The sequence below is a fragment of the Rhea pennata genome, chromosome 2 (genome assembly GCF_028389875.1).
Source record: "Rhea pennata isolate bPtePen1 chromosome 2, bPtePen1.pri, whole genome shotgun sequence".
NCBI lineage: Eukaryota > Metazoa > Chordata > Aves > Rheiformes > Rheidae > Rhea > Rhea pennata.
In genome coordinates, this window is record NC_084664.1 from 765,706 (window position 1) to 786,705 (window position 21,000).

Sequence of the window (21,000 nt, forward strand, 5' to 3'; positions counted from 1 at the left end):
GTGGTCGTCCTGATCAAAAGCACAAATCAGCTGTGAACAGTTGTTTTAAAACTCTCCCCTTAGTTTGTGGAGCGTGGCGAGCGCGCAATCTGCGCGGTGGCTCGTCAGCCTCCCGCAACTGCAGCAGCCCCACAGGTAGCGGGAAGAGTCCCGGCCCCCTTTCCCACCTGTCTCCGCAGCATTTGTCTCCTCCTCTCAGAGCCAGGCTCGTCGCTGGCTGCCTGCCAGCCGGGAGGCCGCTCTGAACCGAGCTCTGTTGTCTTTGTAAACAGATGCAGGGGCCGGGGGGGGGGGGTGGATTTCTGTGTTTTCATTACCAAGTTCTCTTGCAGTTGCTTTTTCCCACATTCCTCCCCGAAGTGACCCCTAAGTTCGCTTCTCCCCTCTCGTGCACTCTTTGCAGGCTTGGCCCAGGGCTGGGCAGGGGCTTGTCGGTGCCGCTGGCGCGAGGCGGCGTCCAGACCCCTGTTCCCGGCCAGCCTTGGATAAGTCATCCCCTTACACGTCATTACCCCGTTTCTTTGACTGTGACCTAAAGCTGGGTATAGAGCAGTCTCCAGGGAATTACGAGGTTCAGTTAGGCATGTATGCAAGGAGAAAAACAGATACGGAGACTCCATCACAGGCCACTCGTCCAGACTGATTTGCCCGTGGCCATTACCAGGCTGTCAGAGCCTTGTATATCTTTATATAATGGTAGGTGGCTAATGACTCCTGCAAACTGCGGTTTTGTGCCTGCAGTTGTGGCAGTTTTGTTCTGCTGTAGCCGTTACTCAGTGAAATTATCCCTGATGGTTATCTGAATCAGAGGATCTCAAGCCCTTTCACATGGTAAACTACCAGGAACAGTTCAAATCTAAATTGATTTTCGCATGGCATGTTTTCCGAGCTGCAGATGCCCTCAGCAGTGGAAATCCAGAAATGGTTTTGCTAAATAGGCTCGGGTGTTCATGGAAGCCTCCTGGTCAGCCCTAGGAGTGGGAGGGAGGTCCCTGCAGAAACTGTAGCCTGGCACACCTGAGTGAATGACACGTGACAGAAGGGAAAGCTGCCTCGATCAAGTCTAACAGGTCTGGCAGGACTTCTTCCCAGGGCTTTTAATTGCTCTCACAGAACCTGCTTTATTTTTTTAGCTCATGTTGCACTATTTTCATACAAAATTTCATGATGATTCTGATTTTTTTTTCTGAACAGTGTCCTTGAGGCATAAGCCTTGTTTGAGTATTTCTCTTTGAGGAAGAACAGTTTGCAGCAGCTGAAGATAACAAAATATAGAAAATATTGAGCAGAAAGCATAGGAGAGAGTTTTTGTTATTACTCGCTCTGGAGGAGCAGCAGCACGCTTGCAGCGCGAGGCAGGCCTCATCTCCGCTGGAGCACACAACACGCTGCGATGCCGTCCGAGGGGACGGGCCTGTAGCGCACGCCGCCGTTGCTGTCGGCTGCCTTTGATGTTAGAGTGTGTTGGAAATGCGATTTTTTTTTTGTAGGTGATATGAGATTCTAGTGATGTCCGTGGTGTCAGTCTGTCTAATTATCCCCTGCAAAGTGCAATTGCTTTTGAATCAGGCTTCACGTGCCAGATCAAAGTTGGACACATGCAAACCCTGGCTTTTTTAAAACATGATGTAGGATTCGTGCATGTGAGTGAAGGAGGGGTCTTACAATTGCTTTTAACTATATACATTTTCCCCTTAGAATATTGTATCCTGCTCAGGCCATTGAGAGAGGAGATAACAAAATAGCCACCTTTAAGAAAAGGCAAATGAGGTGTTCCTAGCTATTTTTCTCCATTCTGTGAGGTCAGGAAGACTCATTAAAACCAAAACCACACTGTAAGACTGAGCCAAATTGATTGCTGCATGCCTGCTGGGTATATCTCACTGCTCAGGCTATTCATGAAAATAAATTCTGCGGAGGGAGGCAGAGCGGAGCCTGGCTCGGCAGTGCCGTCCCCCGCCCCGCCGTGCTGCTGTGCAGGACCCATCTAGCCAAGTTGCGCTGGGGCCGTGCCTTTGCCATTCGCCCCGCTCTCGCTCTCGGGAGGGAGAGGCTCTTTCCCCGCTGCATCCCCCGCTCCTGGGAGCTGTAGTTTCCTGGCTCCCTCCCCTACCCCTGCAGCCTTAGGCTGCGCGCTGCATGCGGTAACAGGCCTCCCCGGTGCGGACTACAAATCCCAGTAGTGCTCTGTGCGCTGGCCCCAGGGAAGCTTTGCTGTAAACAGAGGCTCTGAATTCAGGCCAGACCCTGGGGTTAGCTCTGTTTTATTTTTTTTCTCTTAAAATAGCTGGAAGGAGGAGGGATACAAACATCAGTGAAGTCTCTCCCGAAGCAGCTGATCTCTCCCAGCTTTTCTCTGCTTGCTTCACTCCTGCGCATACCTCGCTGTTTCCCCCACTTACTAACTCTCCTCTCAGTCAACGCAGGGACCTGCAGCAGCCATTTGGAAGGAAGTTGAGGAAGATCTGAATGTGTGCCTGTGGTGGAAGGTGAAGGGAAAAGACAACAACCGCCCTGTGCTCTCCTGAGGACTGATGTCCTCTTCCTTCACAAGACTGGAAAAATGTCTGCAGGGGGTGCTCCCCAGGTATGGCCGGGGGGAGGAATTGTCAGCTGCTTGCTCTCTTGCCTGTGTCCGCAGACAGGAGAGGCAGTGTTGAGGGGTGACCTCTCTCTGCAAATTTTTCCCTGTTTTTCTCTGTCAAAGAATAGAGAAGTACACTCTGGGGTGGCTGGGAGGAACCTTTGATTTCTTCTGTGCCTTGATGTTTTTGTGGTGGGTGGCCTTTTGGCACTTTCTTGGGGGGGGGATGGAAACTCTTCTGGTGGTGTTCTCCTTTACTTGTTGTTTAGAAGTATCGTTATCCAAGGATGCTGCACTAATACTGTGCAAGTTTTTTTTTTCTTTTAAATTGCCACTTCCTAAAGTTGTTACAATAATCAGAACTTTGGTGTCTTGTGCCATCTGTTTTCTTTGTGCTCCTGCCAAGCTAAAGAGGAGTTTTGAGGGAGGGAGAGAGGAATTTTAGGGAGGGAAGATAGGAGGACATGATGTCAAGCTTCCCAGGGCTTGTTACAGAGGTTTCCTCCTTTGGTACTGATCCTGGCTGGATTGGGAAACTGCTCTGTGATCATACCCATCAGGTAACCCAGGCAGGAGATCCACTGGAGAAACTAGTGATCTCGTTAGAAAGAGGGTGGTAGGCATGTGGCTCCTGGCCTTAGCGGGCTCCACGTGAGGATTTCTGTCTGGGGATGCTGTTGCTGATGAGGAAACCGAAGCACAAAGGAATAGCAGCTTGCCTGTGCGGAAGCAAGTCAGTGGCAGGGTTGGAAATACCGCACAGTACCCTTGTGATACCTTCCTAGTCCTCTGCTCTAACTTCCCACCTGTCTGCCTGACTGTTTAGACAGCAAGTTCTCTGTCTGTACTCAGGTATGTCCCTTCCCTAGCTCGTTTTCCGAAGAAATTAGAGTTGTGTTTTAGCACGTTGAGTGCAGGGACTTAGGAACAGTTGTGTCTTCAGGCCCAATGTTATACACAGCTTTGCTATTCCAACTGCCTGGCTCTTGTGCCAGGGGGGCTACCCAGACAAAAACAGCCTCTCTCTGTCCTTCACCACCCAAAAAAGAAAAAGGAAAAAAAAAAAAAAAGAAAAAGAAAACCCCAGCTTTTCCTAACCTTTTGCAAGGGAAAAGGCCTGGGCTTTCTCCTGGTTGTGCTGCTGCGTATCTGGTGTGAGTGATGCTGGGCCAGGGCTCCTGCTCGTTGCAAATGCTGGTGATGTTTAAGGGTGTTAGGTTTTGTTTCTCCCCAGAAGAGCAGATGGAGTTAGTGAAATGGTAGGAGCCTTGCTGGGGCGTGATGAAGGAGAACAACTTGCTGGTGATCCTGTTGAGCAAGAAGCTCATTAGCTCTTGAAACGTGTGCAGGGCTGTAGAAGCAATGGTTCAAGGGGGTGGGAGTGCATGCTGAGGGTCTGGGTGTGGGTTGGTCATACCTGTACACCACAAGTCTGCCTCTGGGGCAGACCTCCTTGATAATGGTTTGTGAATGACAGAGGTGCTGATTTGAAAGGCCACTACATTCTCCTTCAAATCCATTTGCAGGAATCTGTTCCCCAAAGCAGAACTGGCACTTCCAATATGTGCAAGAAAATGCTTTTGCTCCAGGGCTTCCAGGGTGATGACACTGTTAATTTAACTGGTGCTCTCCAAAACTGCATGAGCAAGGACCTTCAGTGGTGTCCAGGGATGCCGCAGGTGCCGTCAGAATCTAGCCTGTGTATTTACACCTTTCCCAGCACAGGAGAAGGCTGTTTTTTGGCTGCCGCAGGCAACTGAGGACAGAGCATCCTGGATGGCAGGCGCAGTCTTTCCAGTGTGTGTTGCTTGGCAGGATGGTGGGAAAAAAATCCTGTTGCCTTTCAACTTTAAGAGCCGGGTGGTGAAAGCTGGCCCGGCCAGCAGGCTGCTCAGGGAATGATTGCTGATAGCCCAGCTTGCCATGCAGAGCCTGGCCTTAGCTGTGGTCACCGCGTACTCTGCAGAACAGAGTCGGTTGCACCCACCAGAGGAGGGACAGGAGGAGTCAGTGAACTGGAGATGTGCTACAGAGCCTGTCGGTCCTGCTTCACCTGTTCAGATCTACCTAGCTAGCGAGTGTCTCCTACAGTCTCCTGCCCCACTCAGAGGGGTTACCACAGATGAATCACTACTGCTAACCTGATGTGATTGCTGGCTGGGTGTGTGAAAATGTGGGCTATGGAGATTGTTCCCACCAGCAAAACTGATGTCCAGTTCCATCTCCTAAGGTCTTGTCTTTGGCCGTAGCTATCTGTTTATGCCCCTGACTAGCGATGCAGCTAGGTCTGAGCTGGTGAGATACTGAGCGTGTTCAACCTTTGTTAGCAACCGACCACCTGTTAAAATGAGTCTTTTTTTTCTTGGACCAGCCTGCCCACATCCTGAACCTGCTCCCTTATCCCAGATTGAACGAGGTGCCAAGAACTGGACATGAGCTGGATTCTGTTGGCGTAGAAATCCCATCAGATCCCTGCACAGGTGACTACCGTGAACAGCAAGCAACAGACGGGGTGTCAGCATGCAAGGCAAACAGATATAAGCTCAAATGCTTCACTCACTTGAGACAGATTTTTATGATACATTTTTGTATTCTGTGGAGTACAGTCAGTCCTGTGTTAGCACCGATTCACACTGATTGCTGCCAACAGCCACCGCCTCTTCACTGAGGCCGGGGGCAGGGTGGTGGGGAAGTAGAGGGTGAAGCACAGAATGTATGTAGGTGTGGGTGAGTGTGGCACAGCTGGGAGGAAAACCCCCAGCCTGGAGCTTGAGGCTGGTCATTCAGCCAGCCTCTGCTGCAGTTGCCCTGGTAGCAGTGTTTCTCTGGTAATGACTAAGACTTTCCATAAATTTGAGGTATTCAAGTTGTAATTAGTACATTTTTGTGGTAGACTTTGAAATACTATCGTGAATAGTGCCATATGGGATGTAAAGATACTTAGGTGAGCCTGTGAAAGACTTTGGAATGAAAATTGTTTTCCAAGGAATGGTGTTCTTTCCTCACCTTTCCCTTGAGTATACATTGCCGGGAGGAGGGAGTCTGATGCTTGTATTTCCTTTTATCTTTAATTACACTTCAGGCAGCAGAAGCTTAAAATAGATGAAAGCAATGCCCGGAGGCTTAGTTAATTTTAGCTTATTTGTGAATTAACACAGGCATCTCCAGCGTAATGATGTATATGCCAAATGCATGTTTTGCAGTGTGACAGTTCATGGTGACCAGCTCTTATCCCTTCAACCAGGCTACAGATTTTTCAAGCCCGGTGGTTTGTTCGGTATTAAACAGTCGGAGGAGCCGTACACTGAAGGCCAGCAAATGCAGGAGGAGAGCAAGATCCTCGTGAGCCCTTGTGCAGGTAGGAGCTTCAGACGTCTTCACAGAGGATGTGTGAGTGGTTGGATATTGGCCTTGACAGGGAATGTTCATCTTGAATGTAGAGACAAGGTGTTTGCAGCCAGTTAATTGCAATTTTGAATTGTTACTGCTGGCTGCCTGTGCTGCTCTGAGCAGTCAAGGGTGCAGTGGGCTCTGGGAAGGGCTTTGATCTCCCTGGTTGTTTAGGGTGTTATATACTGCAGCAAAAGACTCAAATTAATGTCTTGACTCTTTTTGAAATCCAGTTGAGCCTGGTCGAACAAATAAAGTTGAGCAGCAGGAGGAGAAGCCTGGGTGCACTGCTGGCTCCCTGGAGCTGTATCCCACAGCCACAAGCAGTTCCAGCCGCTGGTTTCACAGTGGGCAGCGTGCAGCTGACCGGGTGGGCATGGAGAGAGATGGTGCAGTTGGCCTCAGCCAGGTCTCTGCCAGGGTTGCCTGCTGGGTACCCCAGCTCGGGGCTGGCCCCTTCAGGTGTGCCCAGTGCGGGAAGGGCTTCCGCCAGAAGCAGAGCCTCATCACACATGAGAGGATTCACACTGGAGAGAAACCCTACAGGTGTGGGGACTGTGGGAAGAGCTTCAGCCAGAGGCCCAACCTCCTGACCCATCGACGTGTTCATACGGGGGAACGCCCCTTCCCATGCACGCAGTGTGGCAAGAGCTTCAGTCAGAAGGCCAACCTCCTCGCCCACCAGCGGATACATGCTGCTGGGGAGAAGGCACTAGCAGGGGGTGACCAGGAGGACGGCACGTCCACCAAGCCGAAGCTCCGAACCCAGCAGAGAAGTTACCAGGAAGACACCCCCTTTGTGTGCCCTGAGTGCGGGAAGAGCTTCCGGCAGAAACCCAACCTCATCACCCACCGGAGAATCCACACTGGGGAGCGCCCCTTTACCTGCTTTCTCTGTGGGAGGAGCTTCAACCAAAAGACCAACCTGGTGACACACTACCGCGTGCATACGGGGGAGCGCCCCTTCGCCTGCACCCAGTGTGGCAAACGGTTCACCCAGAAAACCAACCTGGTGACACACCAGAGCACCCACACGGACGTCCGCCCCTACCCTTGCGGACAGTGCCAGAAATGCTTCAAGGACAAAGTGTCTCTGAAAGCACACCAGAAAACTCATGCTCCACGCCAGCGGAGATGCCCCGGTCGGAGTCCGGCTACAGCCTTGCCTTATGGGACTGCGCCCACGCTGCACCAGCCAGGAGGCCCGGAACAAGAGACCCCGTTCAATCCTATGCCACCGCTGCCTGTTCAGAAGATCCCCGAAAACCAAGAGCTGTACTCGTGTACGGAGAAAAGCTTTCCCCCAAAGGAGCAGCTCCTGCCGCATCAGCAGCCCTCGCTGGGGGAGCCGTCTTTCCCTTGTGTGCAGTGTGGGGAAGGGTTTTGCCAGAAGGTGACTCTCCTAAGGCAGCAGCACAGTCCTGCAGTGGAGGCTCCCAGTGGGTGTGCGACCAGCTTCAGCCACGGTCAGCATCTCCTGGGGCACTTGGGGGTGCAGCCTGTCCTTGGAGATGGACCACCCCCTGCTCCGCCTGCCCCTGGGGCAGAGAAGCCCTTCATCTGTAACCAGTGCGGCAACAGCTTTGGCTTGTGGTTGTCCCTTGTGGCCCATCAGAAGAGTCATGTAGGGCAAAAGCCCTATCAGTGCCCTGACCATGAGAAAAGCTCTGGTGATGAGCTGTCCCCCAAAGCCCCACCTGAGAAGCAGGTGGAAGGGAGAGCCTGGGTGTGTCCGGAGTGCGGGAGAAGCTTTGTTCAGTACGAGCGCTTGGTGAAGCACCGGCAAAACCACAGGGGCAGAGGGCCCTACCGATGTGACGTCTGTGGGAAGAGATTCAGCCTGAAAACCAACTTGGTGACTCACCAGCGCATCCACACCGGGGAGCGCCCCTTCACCTGTGGCGTGTGTGGACGACGATTCAACCAGAAGGGGAACCTGGTGACGCACTACCGCACACACACAGGAGAGCGGCCCTTTGCCTGCACCCAGTGCGGCAAGCGCTTTGCCCAGAAGCCCAACCTTATCGCCCACCAAAAGACCCACAGTGGGAGACAGCCCTTCACGTGTCTGGAATGCCCCAAGCGCTTCAAGAGCAAGCTCTCCCTGAGAGTCCACCAGCGAGTGCATGCTGTGGAGCGGTCCCCAAGCGAGCCAGTCTCGGGGCAGACACCCAACATGCAAGCTCACCCTGGGAGCCCATATCCCTGCTCTCTCTGTGGAGAAACCTTTGAGGAGCATGGAGATCTGCAGCTTCACCGTCAGGGCCACGCTGGGGAGCGGCCGCACGCCTGCGCAGAGTGTGGGAAGCGCTTCCGGCAAAAAGTGAACCTCGCTGTTCACCAGAGGACCCACACAGGGGAGAGGCCGTTCCGCTGTGCCGAGTGTGGGAAGGGCTTCAGCCAGAAGGCCCATCTCCTCCGTCACCGCCGGACGCACGCGGGGGCCATGCCACCCTCTTGCTGCGAGGGAACCTGCCCGGCGCATCAGGAGGAGCCAGATGCCAGCGCTCCCCTGGGGAAGGGATCTGAACCTCCCAACATGCTCCTGTCCCCCTGTTCCAGGGGAGCTGCTCACGGATCACTGGCTCGGGAAGAGCTTCGGCCGGGAGTGCAGCCCCCAAACAGACCAGATAGCCCGTCCGGGGCAGCAGACATCCTTCTGCAACTGATGCAGGAAGATCATCACCTAGTGTCTGGCTCTCACCATCCGCAGGAGGGACCCGCTGGGCAGTGCCCCTGTAAGTGCGCAGAGGGTGGGGAAAGCTTGAGTGAGAAGCCAAATCTGCAGCCACAGTGCTGCTGTACTGACTGCATGAGCCAGCGGCAGCTGCTTCTGAAACCCCAGCACGACTGCAGAGCGGAGATCTGGTGCAAGTACGGCGGCTGTAGCAGAAGCTTTGAGGATAAGAGAGTCCTGAGAGTGCCTGAGAGAGCACATGGCGAAGAGAAAACCTCTCCGTGCCCAAGCTGCTTGTAATGTGTGCACACCTGAACAAACTGCCATAATCCTATCTCTGAGCAAGGGACTAGACCTTACTGCTCTTGCACTAAAGACACCAAACCTAAATAGGGCAGTGGCTCAAACCAGAAGCCAAATTGCTAACCAAATGAGGACAGTGCAGAGGCTGTACGGGCCTCGTGTAGGGAAAGCTGCAAGTCAGAACTTATGCTGCCTCCCAGGACATGGCAGTGGTAGGGACTCGGAGGACTGTGGTGGTTCAAGGGACCAGTAACAGCATGCTTTTCAGAGCAGAGTACCCTACGGGTGAGTATTGGATGCAATGAAAGTATCGGTCATGAAGCGGTTGATGGACCCTGATGCACAGTGTGAGCTTTCCATCTTCTAAATATGTCAAATTTATAAAGAGGATGGAGCTGAGAAGCAGGAAACGATAATAGGACTGTGGATCTGCAGTGTTTGCTTCTACTGGCTGCTGCATGTGAAGATCCTGACCATAAGGAGTTGGGGGAAGAGCTTGGGATCCTGTGTATTGATTTAAGAATAATTTCTGTCATGCAGCAGGCCACGCAGAAGCGCGTCTGCAAGTTCCTGGGTCCAGGTGCAGCTGGATGATGCCCAAGCACAGTCCTGTGGTGTGCAGACCCAGTGACAACTGCGGGGCAATGAAGGGCCCCTGTGGGTCAAGAGCTTCTGACAGAACCCTCCATCCTTATCTTACGGACTGGATGTCTTTCCACGGGATGTTTCGGGGGTGGAGAGCTGACACCTGCTGCCAGTTGTGGGCAGAGGAAGAACAGCTTCACTGAACATGAGTGAGCTGAAGAAAGCAAGAAGTGCTGGGGAAAGTTGCTGGATCCCTTCTTGCCTTAGAGGTGAACCTCTGCTGATGTCCCCCAGACAGCAGAGCAAGATCCAGCCTGTGGCTTTCCCAGGGGGTGGAGCGGAGAAAAGCTGGGAAAGGACAGGTGGTGGGGAAAACGGCTCAAAAATATCTAGTCGCAGGTGGTCACGACTGACTTAGCCACAGCTCTCATTCCAAAATGGACCATGATAAGCATCTCCTCTGTCCCTGGAGGAGATGATTCAGGGTGAATATTGGGGGGTGGGGAAAGGGGAATGTAGCTTGTGCTTCTCTACTTGCTCTTTGGATAATCTTTCTGACTAGCACCTCTTTCTGATACTCAATTATTAACTTCTACATAGATAACCCAGAAATGCCGGGGGAAGAGGTAGTGTCTGTAGTCTGCCAGAGCCTTTCCGGTAGCTTGTGGTGGTGTCTGCCTGTTTTTTCATCGGTGTTGAGTGCCCCTGAGCCTCAGGGGCTCCCCGCAGCAGCAGAAGGTAGGGTGCTGTGTGAGACGGAGGTTGTTTGCTCGGGCTTCCCTGGCATCGCTGGTTCGCTCACGGCAGCGACAGAGCCGACGCTCCTGGATGCGAAAGGAGGGAGCCGCTTTGCCAGGCAGGTGGCGGAAGGGTCGGCAGTGGCCGGCCGTGCTTGAGAAAGGAGAACTCTTTTGCCTGAAAGCTGTTTTTGCTTTGAAGTGCATTTTACATAAAAGAGGAAATGAATCTTGCCTGCTGCATCAGAAAGAAACCATCTTTCTATTGTTCCTCCCTCTAGCATGTAATGAACTGCATAGTTCTCAGCCCTAGCTATGGCAGTAAGAACCATATCTCGCTTTGCTAGGCTGCAAAAGCCCCGTGGCTGCAACAGTTTGGCAAAGGCCTTCATGTGAAAATACGCAGGGCGCCGTTGATGGGCTCTTGCGCGAGGGCTCTGGGGCGCTCGGTGCGTGTGGCCGCTCCATAGCTTTTTGGGGTGCCTCTCCCAGCCCCACTGCAGGGAGGGGGTGCTGCAGGCCGCGCGGCCCCTCAGAGCGAGGGGCTGGGGGCTGATCAAGGGCCCACAGAGCTCCGGGGGGCTCGGGCTGGCCGCGGCCCGCGGCAGGAGGCGGCCGTGCCGGGTCGCTGCTGGCCGCGGCTCGGGCTGCAGCCGGGGCGGGCATGGCCCGAACGAGCGTGGGGGGAGCTGCCTGGTGGGTTCCTGGCATCCGAGAGCGTTAGTGTGGTCCAGCAGCGGGGCGGGTGCACGCCGGCCCTGCGCCCGCTCCCCGCCCGGCCTGCCGCGCGCCCCGGGCTCGCTCCCTGGGGCGGGTGCGCTGCCCTCCTCCCCTCTGCCCAGCGTCACACTCCAGCAACATTTCAGGTCCTTGCAATTCTATTTTTTGAGGTTATTTAAAATAAAAGCTTTCTCACAGCAGGTTCTTGGCTCCTCTTTCCTGGGAAGCGTTGGTGGGGTCTGCCCAGCAGGGAAGCCCTTCAGATTAAATCCAGGCCTGAGCTTAGGCTCAGGTGAACACGTTTCTGGCTTGGTCTCCAACTATTCCTGGCCTCCCAGGCTGGAACCGCTTCCCTGGGCCGTGTGCCTCCTTCCCCGGCTGACCCAGGGGCCATGCGTGCCGCGGCTTGGCCCCACGGCGCCACCCGGCCCCACGGCAGGAGAGGGCAGGCTCCCTGCGCTGGCGGCTTCCTCCATGGCCTTGGCCACGGCAGAGGTCTCCTGGGTGCCCGCCGGCTCCGCCGCCCTGGCAGGCAAGGGCTGGGGGGACCGCGGGTGCCCCCTGCCCCCCGGCACGGAGGAGCATCGTCTGGGTTCAAGTCGGGCCGGGCAAATCCCGCCAGTGCTGAAGCCCAACAGCCGCCCCCTCGGGCCTCACCAGCATCGTTCCCCAAACCCAGCCCGAAGCTCCCGGCTCCTGGCCCCGCGCGAGCGCGCGCTGGGAGGAGGAAAGCTGCCGCGTGGCTCCTTCAGCGCCCGTGCGCTTTGCTTGTCCTGTTTTGTTGCAGTTTAATTTATAGTTGTGCTACTGCAAAGCTGCTTGCAGAAGCAGTCCTGACTTTTTGCATCTCTTAGCAAAAACCTCTAACAGCAAAAGGGAAAATGTGCCGGACTGTCGGCAGAACTGGTGGGTAACCCGGGCTCGTGGAGCCAGGAGAGCTGTTCCCGTTGCCTGGGCCGCGGCGGCTCTCTGCTTCCCGCTGAGTGCTGCTGCTTTCCTCCGTTGGCTGGGTTTCACCCGTCGGACAAGCTTGGGCGTAAACAGCAAACCTCCAGTCCGGTAATTTCTGCAGGTTTTTAGATCGGTGCAGGCCCCTACCCCGCGCATCTCCCCGTGCCGGCCGGCCCGCCGCGCACCTCGCGGACGGCGCGGGAGCCGAGCGGGGCCCCGCGGTGCTCTGCGGCGGACGCTGCCCCATCGCAGACACGGGCAGCGCTTCCGCTCCGCGCAGCCCGCTCGAGCGTCGCGAGGGCGCGCGTGTCCACGAGGGAAACGGCCTTCCCGCCGCCCCGGGCGGCACGGCGAGGGCAGCGTCCCCACCCGCTGCCCGACAGAGCTCGGTCGCCCCAGCCGCAGCGTCCTGCAGCCACGCGGCTTCTGGAAACGCAGCGCCAGGAGCTGCCCGTGGGCAGAGCCGGGGGCCGTGAGGGGCCGAGCGCGGGAGCTGCTGGGCCGTAGGCGTGTGGAGCTGGAGGAACGGGAGGTGGCTGCCGGTGAGGGAAAGGGGTAGTGATAAAATGGCTGGTCCAGAAAAAGAGCTCTTTGTTCCTTTCTGCCGGAGGCGGGATGCGCCCAGCGACGCCGGGAGCCCGCTCAGAGGGAAGAGCCTGCAGGAAAACACGAAGAATGCACGGCTGTCGGCGCTGCGGCGCGGGGCCGAGCGCCCGTCTCACCCGTGCTGCAGCGCCAGACCACGGTGCAGCGAGCCCCTCGGCGGGGACAGCACTGGGTGCTCCGTGCATCCCCGCGGGCACATGGGCACGGTGCAGCGAGCCCCTCGGCGGGGACAGCACTGGGTGCTCCGTGCATCCCCGCGGGCACATGGGCACGGTGCAGCGAGCCCCTCGGCGGGGACAGCACTGGGTGCTCCGTGCATCCCCGCGGGCACATGGGCACGGTGCAGCGAGCCCCTCGGCGGGGACAGCACTGGGTGCTCCGTGCATCCCCGCGGGCACATGGGCACGGTGCAGCGAGCCCCTCGGCGGGGACAGCACTGGGTGCTCCGTGCATCCCCGCGGGCACATGGGCACGGTGCAGTGAGCCCCTCGGCGGGGACGGCGCTGGAGCGGCACTGGGGGACCTGCCGCGCTGGGGCCCCCGCGACCCGCAGCAGAGCTGACGCCCGGGGCCGGGGCAGCTCTGTGTCCCGCTCGGCCGGCGCAGCCCTGCCGCTCGCCGCCTCCGCGAGGAGCAGCGCGGACGCGCAGCAGCCCGCAGGCGCCGGGCTCCCAGAGCGCCGGAGAGGCAGCCGGCCGGCACGGCACGGCCTTCCCTCGGGAAAGCGTCCTGCCGTCCCGTTGGGAAGGGGCAAACATCCCGCCTTGCTCCGTGGCCGCCGTTAGCGGCTGCGCCCGTGTCCCTGCCCACTGCAGCAGAGCAGCCCAGGGCAGGCGCTGGCGGGAAAGGACTTGCCCTGAGCCGTGCGTCCCACCGCGCCGGCCCCGGGCCGTGGCTGCGGAAGCCAGCAGCAGCTTTCGCAGGCGCTACGGAACAGAGGTGCTGATGGGGCCGTCGCCACGCTGGCTCTGATGCAGCGGCAGCAATGTCGGCAGACGGGTGTCCCGACCGACGTGCCGCCCTGCTCCCAAGAGCGGCTGGTGCCTCTTGCGGCTTCCCAGCAGCCTCATCCAGCAGTGCCTGGAGAACGGGGGCAGGGGGAGGCTCTGGGGCAGCAGGGTGAGGGGTCTGGGGGGCTTCGCAGGGCTCCTTCCTTTGACCCTGCTGCATCTCTCCGGCGTGCTTTCAGCACTTAGGGTGCAGGCTACTGCGGCCGCGCAACACTCCGGTTATGGCGTGGAGATCTCCACCGCTCGCGGATGAGCTGGCAAGGGCTTTACTCTGCGTGTGGGGTCCCTCCCACCCCGCCACCGTCCCCACACGCCACAACATGGCGCGTGCCCCCGGCTGCCTCTGCGAGCCGGCTCTGCCCTGGGCTGGCTCCGGGAGCACCCTCTGCCCGCCGGGCGGGTGGCGGGAGCCCGCACATGCCCCCTCGGCGCCGCGGCTGCCCCGGCGAGGCGTCCCCGTGGCGGGCGGGTGCCGGAGCGGGCGGCAGGGCCGGTGCGCCGGGGAAGGCGTCGCGGAGCCCCCGCTCTGCCCGGGGTCCGCGCCGCCCTCCGCGTGCGCACGAGCCGGCGGAGTCGTTCCGGGCCTGCGAGACGTTGTTCCTCCCACTCGGGCTGCAGTGAGTCAGCACCTCGTGGCTCACGGGTTTGCCAGCGCCGGAGCCGAGGTGATCCCGGCTGCGGGGGCGGCGCGGGTGTCGGGCCGGGCCCCCGGCCCCCGCCGCGGGAGCAAGCGCTGGATCTGCCGGCGGAGCAGCCGGCCGCCGCGGCGCTCCGGGAGGACTACAGCTCCCAGCAGCCCGCACCGACCCCGGCAAAACCCTTTGTTTTCGGCTCCGGCTCAGGTTGCGCTATGAAAACCCTTTGTTTTCTGCGCCTCCGCCCCCACCCCGCGCTCCCCCACGCCGCGCGCGACGTTGTCGCGCCTCGGGCTGCAGCCGCGGCGCCGGCGCACGCAGCGAGACCGCAGCCGCGCGTGGGGCTCGGCGGGCTGCGCCGCGCGCGGGGGCCGTTCCTCGCCGCCTGCCCGGGCCGGGCGCCCTTTGCCCGGGCTGCAAACCTTGTCCCCTCGCAGGGACCTCGTCCCCCTTCGGGGCCGGCGGGCGGGAGGCCGGGGCGGGCGGGCAGGGCCGGGCAGGAGGGACAAGCTCGGGCAGGCGCGGAGGGAAGGAACAGGCGGCTCGTGGCTGTGCGTCAGCCGGGCAGGAGGAGCCACGGGGCTACAAAGAGCCGGGACCGGAGCGGGCGGCCAGGAGGCTCCCGGCGGGCGAGCGCGGGGTGGGTGGTGGCGAGGGGGCGGGGGGAGCCGGGGGCGGCTCCGGGGCGGGGGGCGGCTCCGGGCAGGTCGGTGCCGGCGGCGGCCGCGGCCCCTCCCGGCAGCAGGAAGCGCCGCGGTCACAAGCGGGAGCCGCGTCGGGGATGCGTCGCGTCTGTGCAGGTAGGGGCGGCTCTGCGGGAGGCGGCCCGGCCCGGCCCGGCTCTGCGAGAGGCGGCTCGGCTCGACTCGGCCCGGCTCGGCTCTGCGGAAGGCGGCTTGGCCCGGCTCGGCTCGGCCCGGCTCGGCCCGGCGCGGCGCGGCGCGGCGCCGGGGGTGGTGCGGCGGCGAGGCGCAATGCGGCGCATCCCGGCTCCGGCCCGGCGCTGCCCGCGGCGGAGGCGGCGGCGGCGGCGGGGGCTCCCGGGGCGTCTCCCCCCCACCCCCCACCCCGGGCCCGACCCTCCCTCGCGAAAGAGCCGGGGGTCGCCGGGGGGCCCCGCTGCGGTGGCCGCGAGCAGCCTCAGCCCCGGGCCCTGCCCGGCGGCGAAGGGGGCGGTGCGGCTCCGTGGGCGCCCCCGGCACCGGCGGGGGCTGCGGCCGGGGGGCCCTGGGCCGGCACCCGGCGCGTGTGCACGTCTCCTCCGCGGCTGCGGCAGGCGCCGTCCTGCTTTTGGTCGCTCGCTCGCCCGCAGCGGGCCGCAGGCCAGCCCCGGCGCGGCCGGTTCCTGCGGGGCACCCGGGCTCGAGCCGCCTCTGTCTGTGCCCCCCAGGAACGCGGGTGCCGTGAGCCGGACGGTGCGCCCATGACCGACCTGGCGTCGCCCGCGGGTGAGAACCCCTTCGCCTTCCCCGGCGGCGAGGAGAGCTTCGGGGAGGAGAAGGTGCTGGTGATCCACAGCCAGGCGGAGGAGGAGGCGGAGAAGGAGTTCAAGTGCATCCTGTGCGGGGAATGCTTCGGCCAGCAGCCCAGCCTCACCCGGCACCAGAAGCACCACGCCGGCGAGCGCGCCTTCATCTGCGCCGAGTGCGGCAAGGGCTTCAGCCTCAAGCACAACCTCATCATCCACCAGCGCATCCACACCGGCGAGCGCCCCTACCAGTGCGGCGTCTGCCAGAAGAGCTTCAGCCTCAAGCAGAACCTGCTGACCCACCAGCGCATCCACAGCGGCGAGAAGCCCTTCTCCTGCGGGCAGTGCGGGAAGTGCTTCCGGGAGCAGCGCTTCCTCCTCAACCACCAGCGCACCCACGCCGAGGACCGGCCCCGCGCCGCCGCCGCCCCCGCCTGCAGCCGGTCGCCGCGGCCGGAGGCGCATGAGGAGAGCCGCGGCCTCGGGGCGGCGGGCAGCCCCTTCGCCTGCGCCGAGTGTGGCAAGGGCTTCAGCTGCAAGAGCAGCCTGGCCACGCACCAGCGGACCCACACGGGAGAGCGGCCCTTCGCCTGCCCTCGCTGCGGGAAGACCTTCAGCCAGAAGGGCTCGCTGAAGATCCACCAGCGCACGCACACGGGCGAGACCCCCTTCACCTGCGCCCAGTGCGGCAAGAGCTTCGCGCAGAAGGTCAACCTCACCACGCACCAGAGGACCCACGGGGCAGAGAAGGCCCTCACGTGAGCCCTGCGCGCCCCGCGGGAGCCGGGCCCGCCGCGCGGACCTCCTGGGGTCTCCTGCCCTGCCCTGCCCTGCGCGGGGGACGCCCGCTCCGGGTGCTTGCCCTCGGGTCCCGCTCCCTGCAGCCCCTCTCTAGGCACCGGGGCACCGCTGGGCTCCCCTGCTCGCTCTTGTCTCCTGCCATCGGAAATTTAGTTCGGGAGGGGGGAGGGGGGGATTTCAGGTCTTGAGTCATTCCTCCAGGATACGGAGGCACGTGACGGCCCCGTCGGAGCAGCGCGGAAAGCCTGGGGCGCGTCTCTGCGGGCGTACAGCTCAGCCCTGCCGCGCACGCAGACATCCCCAGCGTGACGGGGTGAAATCAGTCCCGTCTCTGTCCGGGAAATCCCCCGGCCTCCTGCCCCATTCCTCACCCCCTTCCCCTGGGTCGGTCTTCTGCTGGGGTTTCTCTGCTGACCGTCACCTGGCCGATCCTGCGCGGCACGGAGCACCTCCAGCGCCCTCCCAGCCGCGTGGATTAGACCTTGATGGCCTGATTTTTGTCCCTGTGGGATGCCTGTTGCCCATGAGGGCTTCAGGAGGATCACGAGCAACGCGCTGCCCCTGGAGACCGAGTTGTTCCCCGAGGAGGAATTCCTTCGCCCTGTCTTGGCGTGGGAGCACCGCGGCCCGGCTGGCGCTCGCCCCGGCGTGGCTCTGCCGCAGCCCTCGGCCCGGCCACCCGCCCGCCCCGAGCAGCCCCGGGAGGGGTCTGCGGGGCCCCCGGCCATCGCCCCCCTCGTCCCCGTCCCCCTTAGGGCACCGGTGGCCTCCTGGGGTTTGTGGCCGGGCGAGGACGGTCCCGGGGAGGGATGCGTGCCCTGACCCGCGCGCGGGTTAATCTCCCCCTCTGCTCGTTCGCTCAGGGAATGACGGCCGTGAGCGTGCGGGAGAAGCTGGACCTCGCGAGGGACGCGGAGGCGTTTTTCAGGGAAGGGGCTCCGCCGCCGCGTGGCACCGGCCCTCGGCCCCGCTGGGGAGAGCAGCGCCCGGGAGAGCGAGCGGGGTCTCGTCCGATGCCTGCAGAGAGCCCGAAGCGGCACGGAAATCGCGCAAAATAAAAAATAAAACAAACCCCAAAGCCTCAGAGTAGAGACCCTTCCGAAGCAGCGGCAGCTCCGGCCCGGCGCAGGGACCGCGGCGAGCCAGGGCGGCGGCGGCGGCGCTGCGGGGAGGGGGCTCCGCGGCCCCCGGCGGAGGTAAGTTCCCGGAGCGCGCGGCGGCGAGCCGGCGGGCGGGCGTCGCGGGGGCGGCAGGGCAGCGTCGCGCCGGGCGCCCCGCCGGCAGGGGAGGCTCCGCTCCGGACGGAGACCCGGCGCGGCCGCCCCGGCGAAGGCATCGCCCGCGCCGCCGGAGATCGCCCTGCGGCGGCTCGGCCCCGGGACGCCGCGCAGTGCCGGGGCCCCTCGTCCCCCCGCGGGGACCCGGGGAGCTTCAGCTGACGTTGAGAGAGGAGGCGGGAGAGGAGGGGGTGCGGACGGGCCCCCCCGGCGAGATGGAGCAGGAGGAGGAGGAGGAGGAGGAGGAGGACGGCCGCGTGCGCCGTGTCGCGTCGGCGTAACGCTCGGAGCCCGCTCGCCCGCGCCGCGCCGGCCCGTGTCGCTTGCCCTGGAAAACCAGCTTCCCCCCGCCGCCGCTTCGCGCTGCTGATCGGCCCCTGGCGTTTCGCGCCGCTCCCGCGAGGAATGAAGCCGGACTGGTTGGTTTCCCTGCCCGTCCTTCGCGTTGGCCCCTGGGGCTTGTCGCTAGCCGTGCCTGGCGCCGGGAGGAAGAGCGGGGAAGAGCCTTGCTCCCGGAGAGGCGGCGCCGGGATGGGTCCCCCCCCGGCTGACGAGCCCCAAGAGCGGCTGCCCGCGGGGCCCGGCTCCCGGCGGAGGAGGCTCCGGAGGGCGCTGGAGCGGGGCTGCCTCGTGCACGGCCCCGCGCGGGGAGCGCCCGCCGCCCCGCGCTGCCGCCCCTTTGCATGCGCGCGAAGCTTAGCACGCGCCCGGCGCTCTGCAGAACCGAGTCCTCGTGCCCGGGGCGCCCCGGGCAGCCGGAGCGCAACAGTGGCCGCGTGACGGCCCGCAGCGCGCCGCAGCCCCCGCGCTCCTCGCTCCGGCTTCCCCGCGAGCCGGGGCGCGCGGCGGCGCAGCCGGGCCCGGGCCCCTGCGGAGGACGCTCGGTCCCCACGAGCAGAGCGCGGCGGCAGACGGCCCTGCGGAGCGGGAGGCCGCCGGCGCCTTCGGGGCTTCCCTCGAGCGTGCCAGGGAGAGCGGTTTGGCCAGGGCGGTAGCTGCAATGCCAGAGGTCCGCGAAGGAAGAGCGGAGCCCGAGCTGCCCCCTGCGCGGAAGGGGAGACTTGAGCAGAAAAACGCCTTCTCCAAACCCTGGGATGTTTGTTCTCCCCGAAAAACTCCCGCTCTGCACAGAGCCGTCTCCGGGCGGTGGCGCGGCGCTGGGTGCTCCCGCCCGGGCCCGCGGCCCCGCGGGCGCTGGGGCCCTGCCCGCGGGCGCTGGGGCACGCCGGGGCTGCCGTGCCGCCTTCCCGGCGCCGGGGCTGCCGCGCCGCCGGAGCCCGCGAGGCCCGGAGCTCTCTCCGGAGGCTCGTTGCCGCTTGGCGAGAAGCGAAGACCTGTGCACATAACTGCGCAAAACAAACCCGTGTCCTGTCCCGTCTTTCCGGTTGTTCCTTTTACCACTGTGTATGTGGAAATGCAGGTACTTCTGATATGTATTAATTAAATTAATTAAGCTTGGAAAATGCAGCGTCTCCGCTCTCACTGGGATTTTCCGGATTACCGTGAGGTTTTGTCCCGGTTTTCCAGGGCCTGTTGGGCTGGCGCTTTCTGCGGGAGCGTGTCCCCCCCCGGGCCGCCCTCCGGGGCAGCGCAGCCTCGCGGGGCCCCAACCTCATCGAGCAGCGGGGGGTCCGGGGGGCAGAGCTGGCGGGAGGGACCCGTCCGCGCCGCCCCTCCGGCGGTAGAGGTGGAGGTCCAGGACGCGAGGTCGGGGTCCGGCTCCGAGCCGGAGCTCCTTGCCGCGGCCCCGCGCTGCCGGGGCTCGGGGGGCCGGCGCGGCCGTGCCGGCGGAGCGGCAGCCTCCTCGCGCGGGGCTCTGCGGACGCCCCGCGGCAGAGACGGGCAGCGCCCGGCCTCGGCGGCGTCTCCGCGGCACGCGCCGGCCCGTCGCAGGCGGCGCACGGCCGGGCTCGTGCAGCCCCAGCGGCGGTCGGCTCGGGGGGCAGCTACGGCACCCCCGCGGGGAGGGAGGGAACGGGGAGCGCGAGGGGCTGGAGGAGAGCGGACTGGGAGAGGGGAAGGTGGCTGAGGAGGGGTCCCGCGTGGCGCTCCCCGGCGGGGACCTGCTCCTCGTCCTGGCCCACCTGGGCAAGCGTCCCTGCCGCCTCCGGCCAGGCCCCCGGGAAGCCCCGCTCTCCGGGTTGTAGGGCTTCCCTTTCAGCCCCAGAGGTTTGCACCCCACAGCCCCCAGGACCTGTCACCAGCTGGGATCTGGAAGTACAACAGAAAGCTCACGCCACGGAGCTCCCTTCGTGGAGGTCGAACTTCCACCGTCTGCTCCTTCTCCGCGTTAACCCCGGCACCCTGGAGGGGTTTTAGACCCGCTAAGTCAGCGGGTCGGGAGGAGGAGGGCTGTCTTGCTGCTCGCTCGAAACGCAGACAAGGCCCTGGGGCCAGCAGGTACTCGGGGCTGCCGCGGTGGGACGCGGCGGGAAGTGCTCTGCAGAGCAGAGGACGCGCTTGCCGCAGGGTTTTGGGGCCCCGACCTGTGTCCCTTCCGCAAGAGAGAGCGAGACGCTGACGCGCGCGTGTCCGAGGAGGCGGTTTCTGTTCCCAGCTCCTCTCCTGGGGCTGTGCAGGAGAGCTGGGCTCCCACACAACCTGTGCACGAAACAGCAGGTTTGCTAGCCCAGTCTCTGAACGACCCCTGCCACCCCGCACCCAGGACAGGGCACGGAGGAGGGATGGACACAGCAGGGTGGAAGGAGAAGAAAATTCAGGACAGTAATCTAAGCACACGAGAGCTCCCGTCACCCACAAAACCGTCCACAGAGCATCGGCAGAGTCCCCCAGAGGGTCTGAAGACTGTCCACTGTGCTTCGAAGCCCTTCGCGCCGCATTCACTGCTTCCAGACATGGCGAATGGGGACCTTTCTGGGATTTCAGTTTTCACCTCTCTCACTGGATAATTTGTTCATACAACAGCTTGGAGCGACTGCTGGAGCAGGCAGGAGGCAGCAGGAGATCCCAGGAGGATGAAGCATCTGGAGCTGTTGAGACATGGAGGGAGGGGGCGCGACCCTGCTGAGCAGCACGAGGGTAGGTGAGGGTCTTGGGACAGCACCATGGCACGTGTCGTTCCCAGCACTGCAGAGCTACAGCCCCATCCGTGCTATTAGGAGGGCTGAGAGCAGGCCAGGACCCCTTTGGCCTCTGCATGCAGTATAGTGACCCCCACCTGGCCAAGAGGCTGGGACGTGGTCCCCCACGGCTCTCTCCTGGCTCAGCCTCCGACCCCAGCGGAGACCCAGGAAAG

At 62.4% G+C, this 21,000-nt stretch overlaps 1 protein-coding gene across 1 annotated transcript; it reads left to right on the plus strand.

Annotated features, from left to right (window-relative positions):
- Nucleotides 1–1,081: 1,081 nt before the first annotated feature.
- LOC134137620 (zinc finger protein 721-like) lies at nucleotides 1,082–17,538 on the plus strand. Its single transcript, XM_062570836.1, has 7 exons — nucleotides 1,082–2,587; nucleotides 4,956–5,064; nucleotides 5,829–5,942; nucleotides 6,208–8,947; nucleotides 14,499–14,838; nucleotides 15,589–16,424; nucleotides 17,331–17,538. The coding sequence occupies exons 1-7, from the start codon at nucleotides 2,564–2,566 to the stop codon at nucleotides 17,335–17,337; spliced, it is 4,170 nt and encodes a 1,389-aa protein (XP_062426820.1). The 5' UTR covers nucleotides 1,082–2,563; the 3' UTR covers nucleotides 17,338–17,538.
- The last annotated feature ends 3,462 nt before the right edge of the window (nucleotides 17,539–21,000 follow it).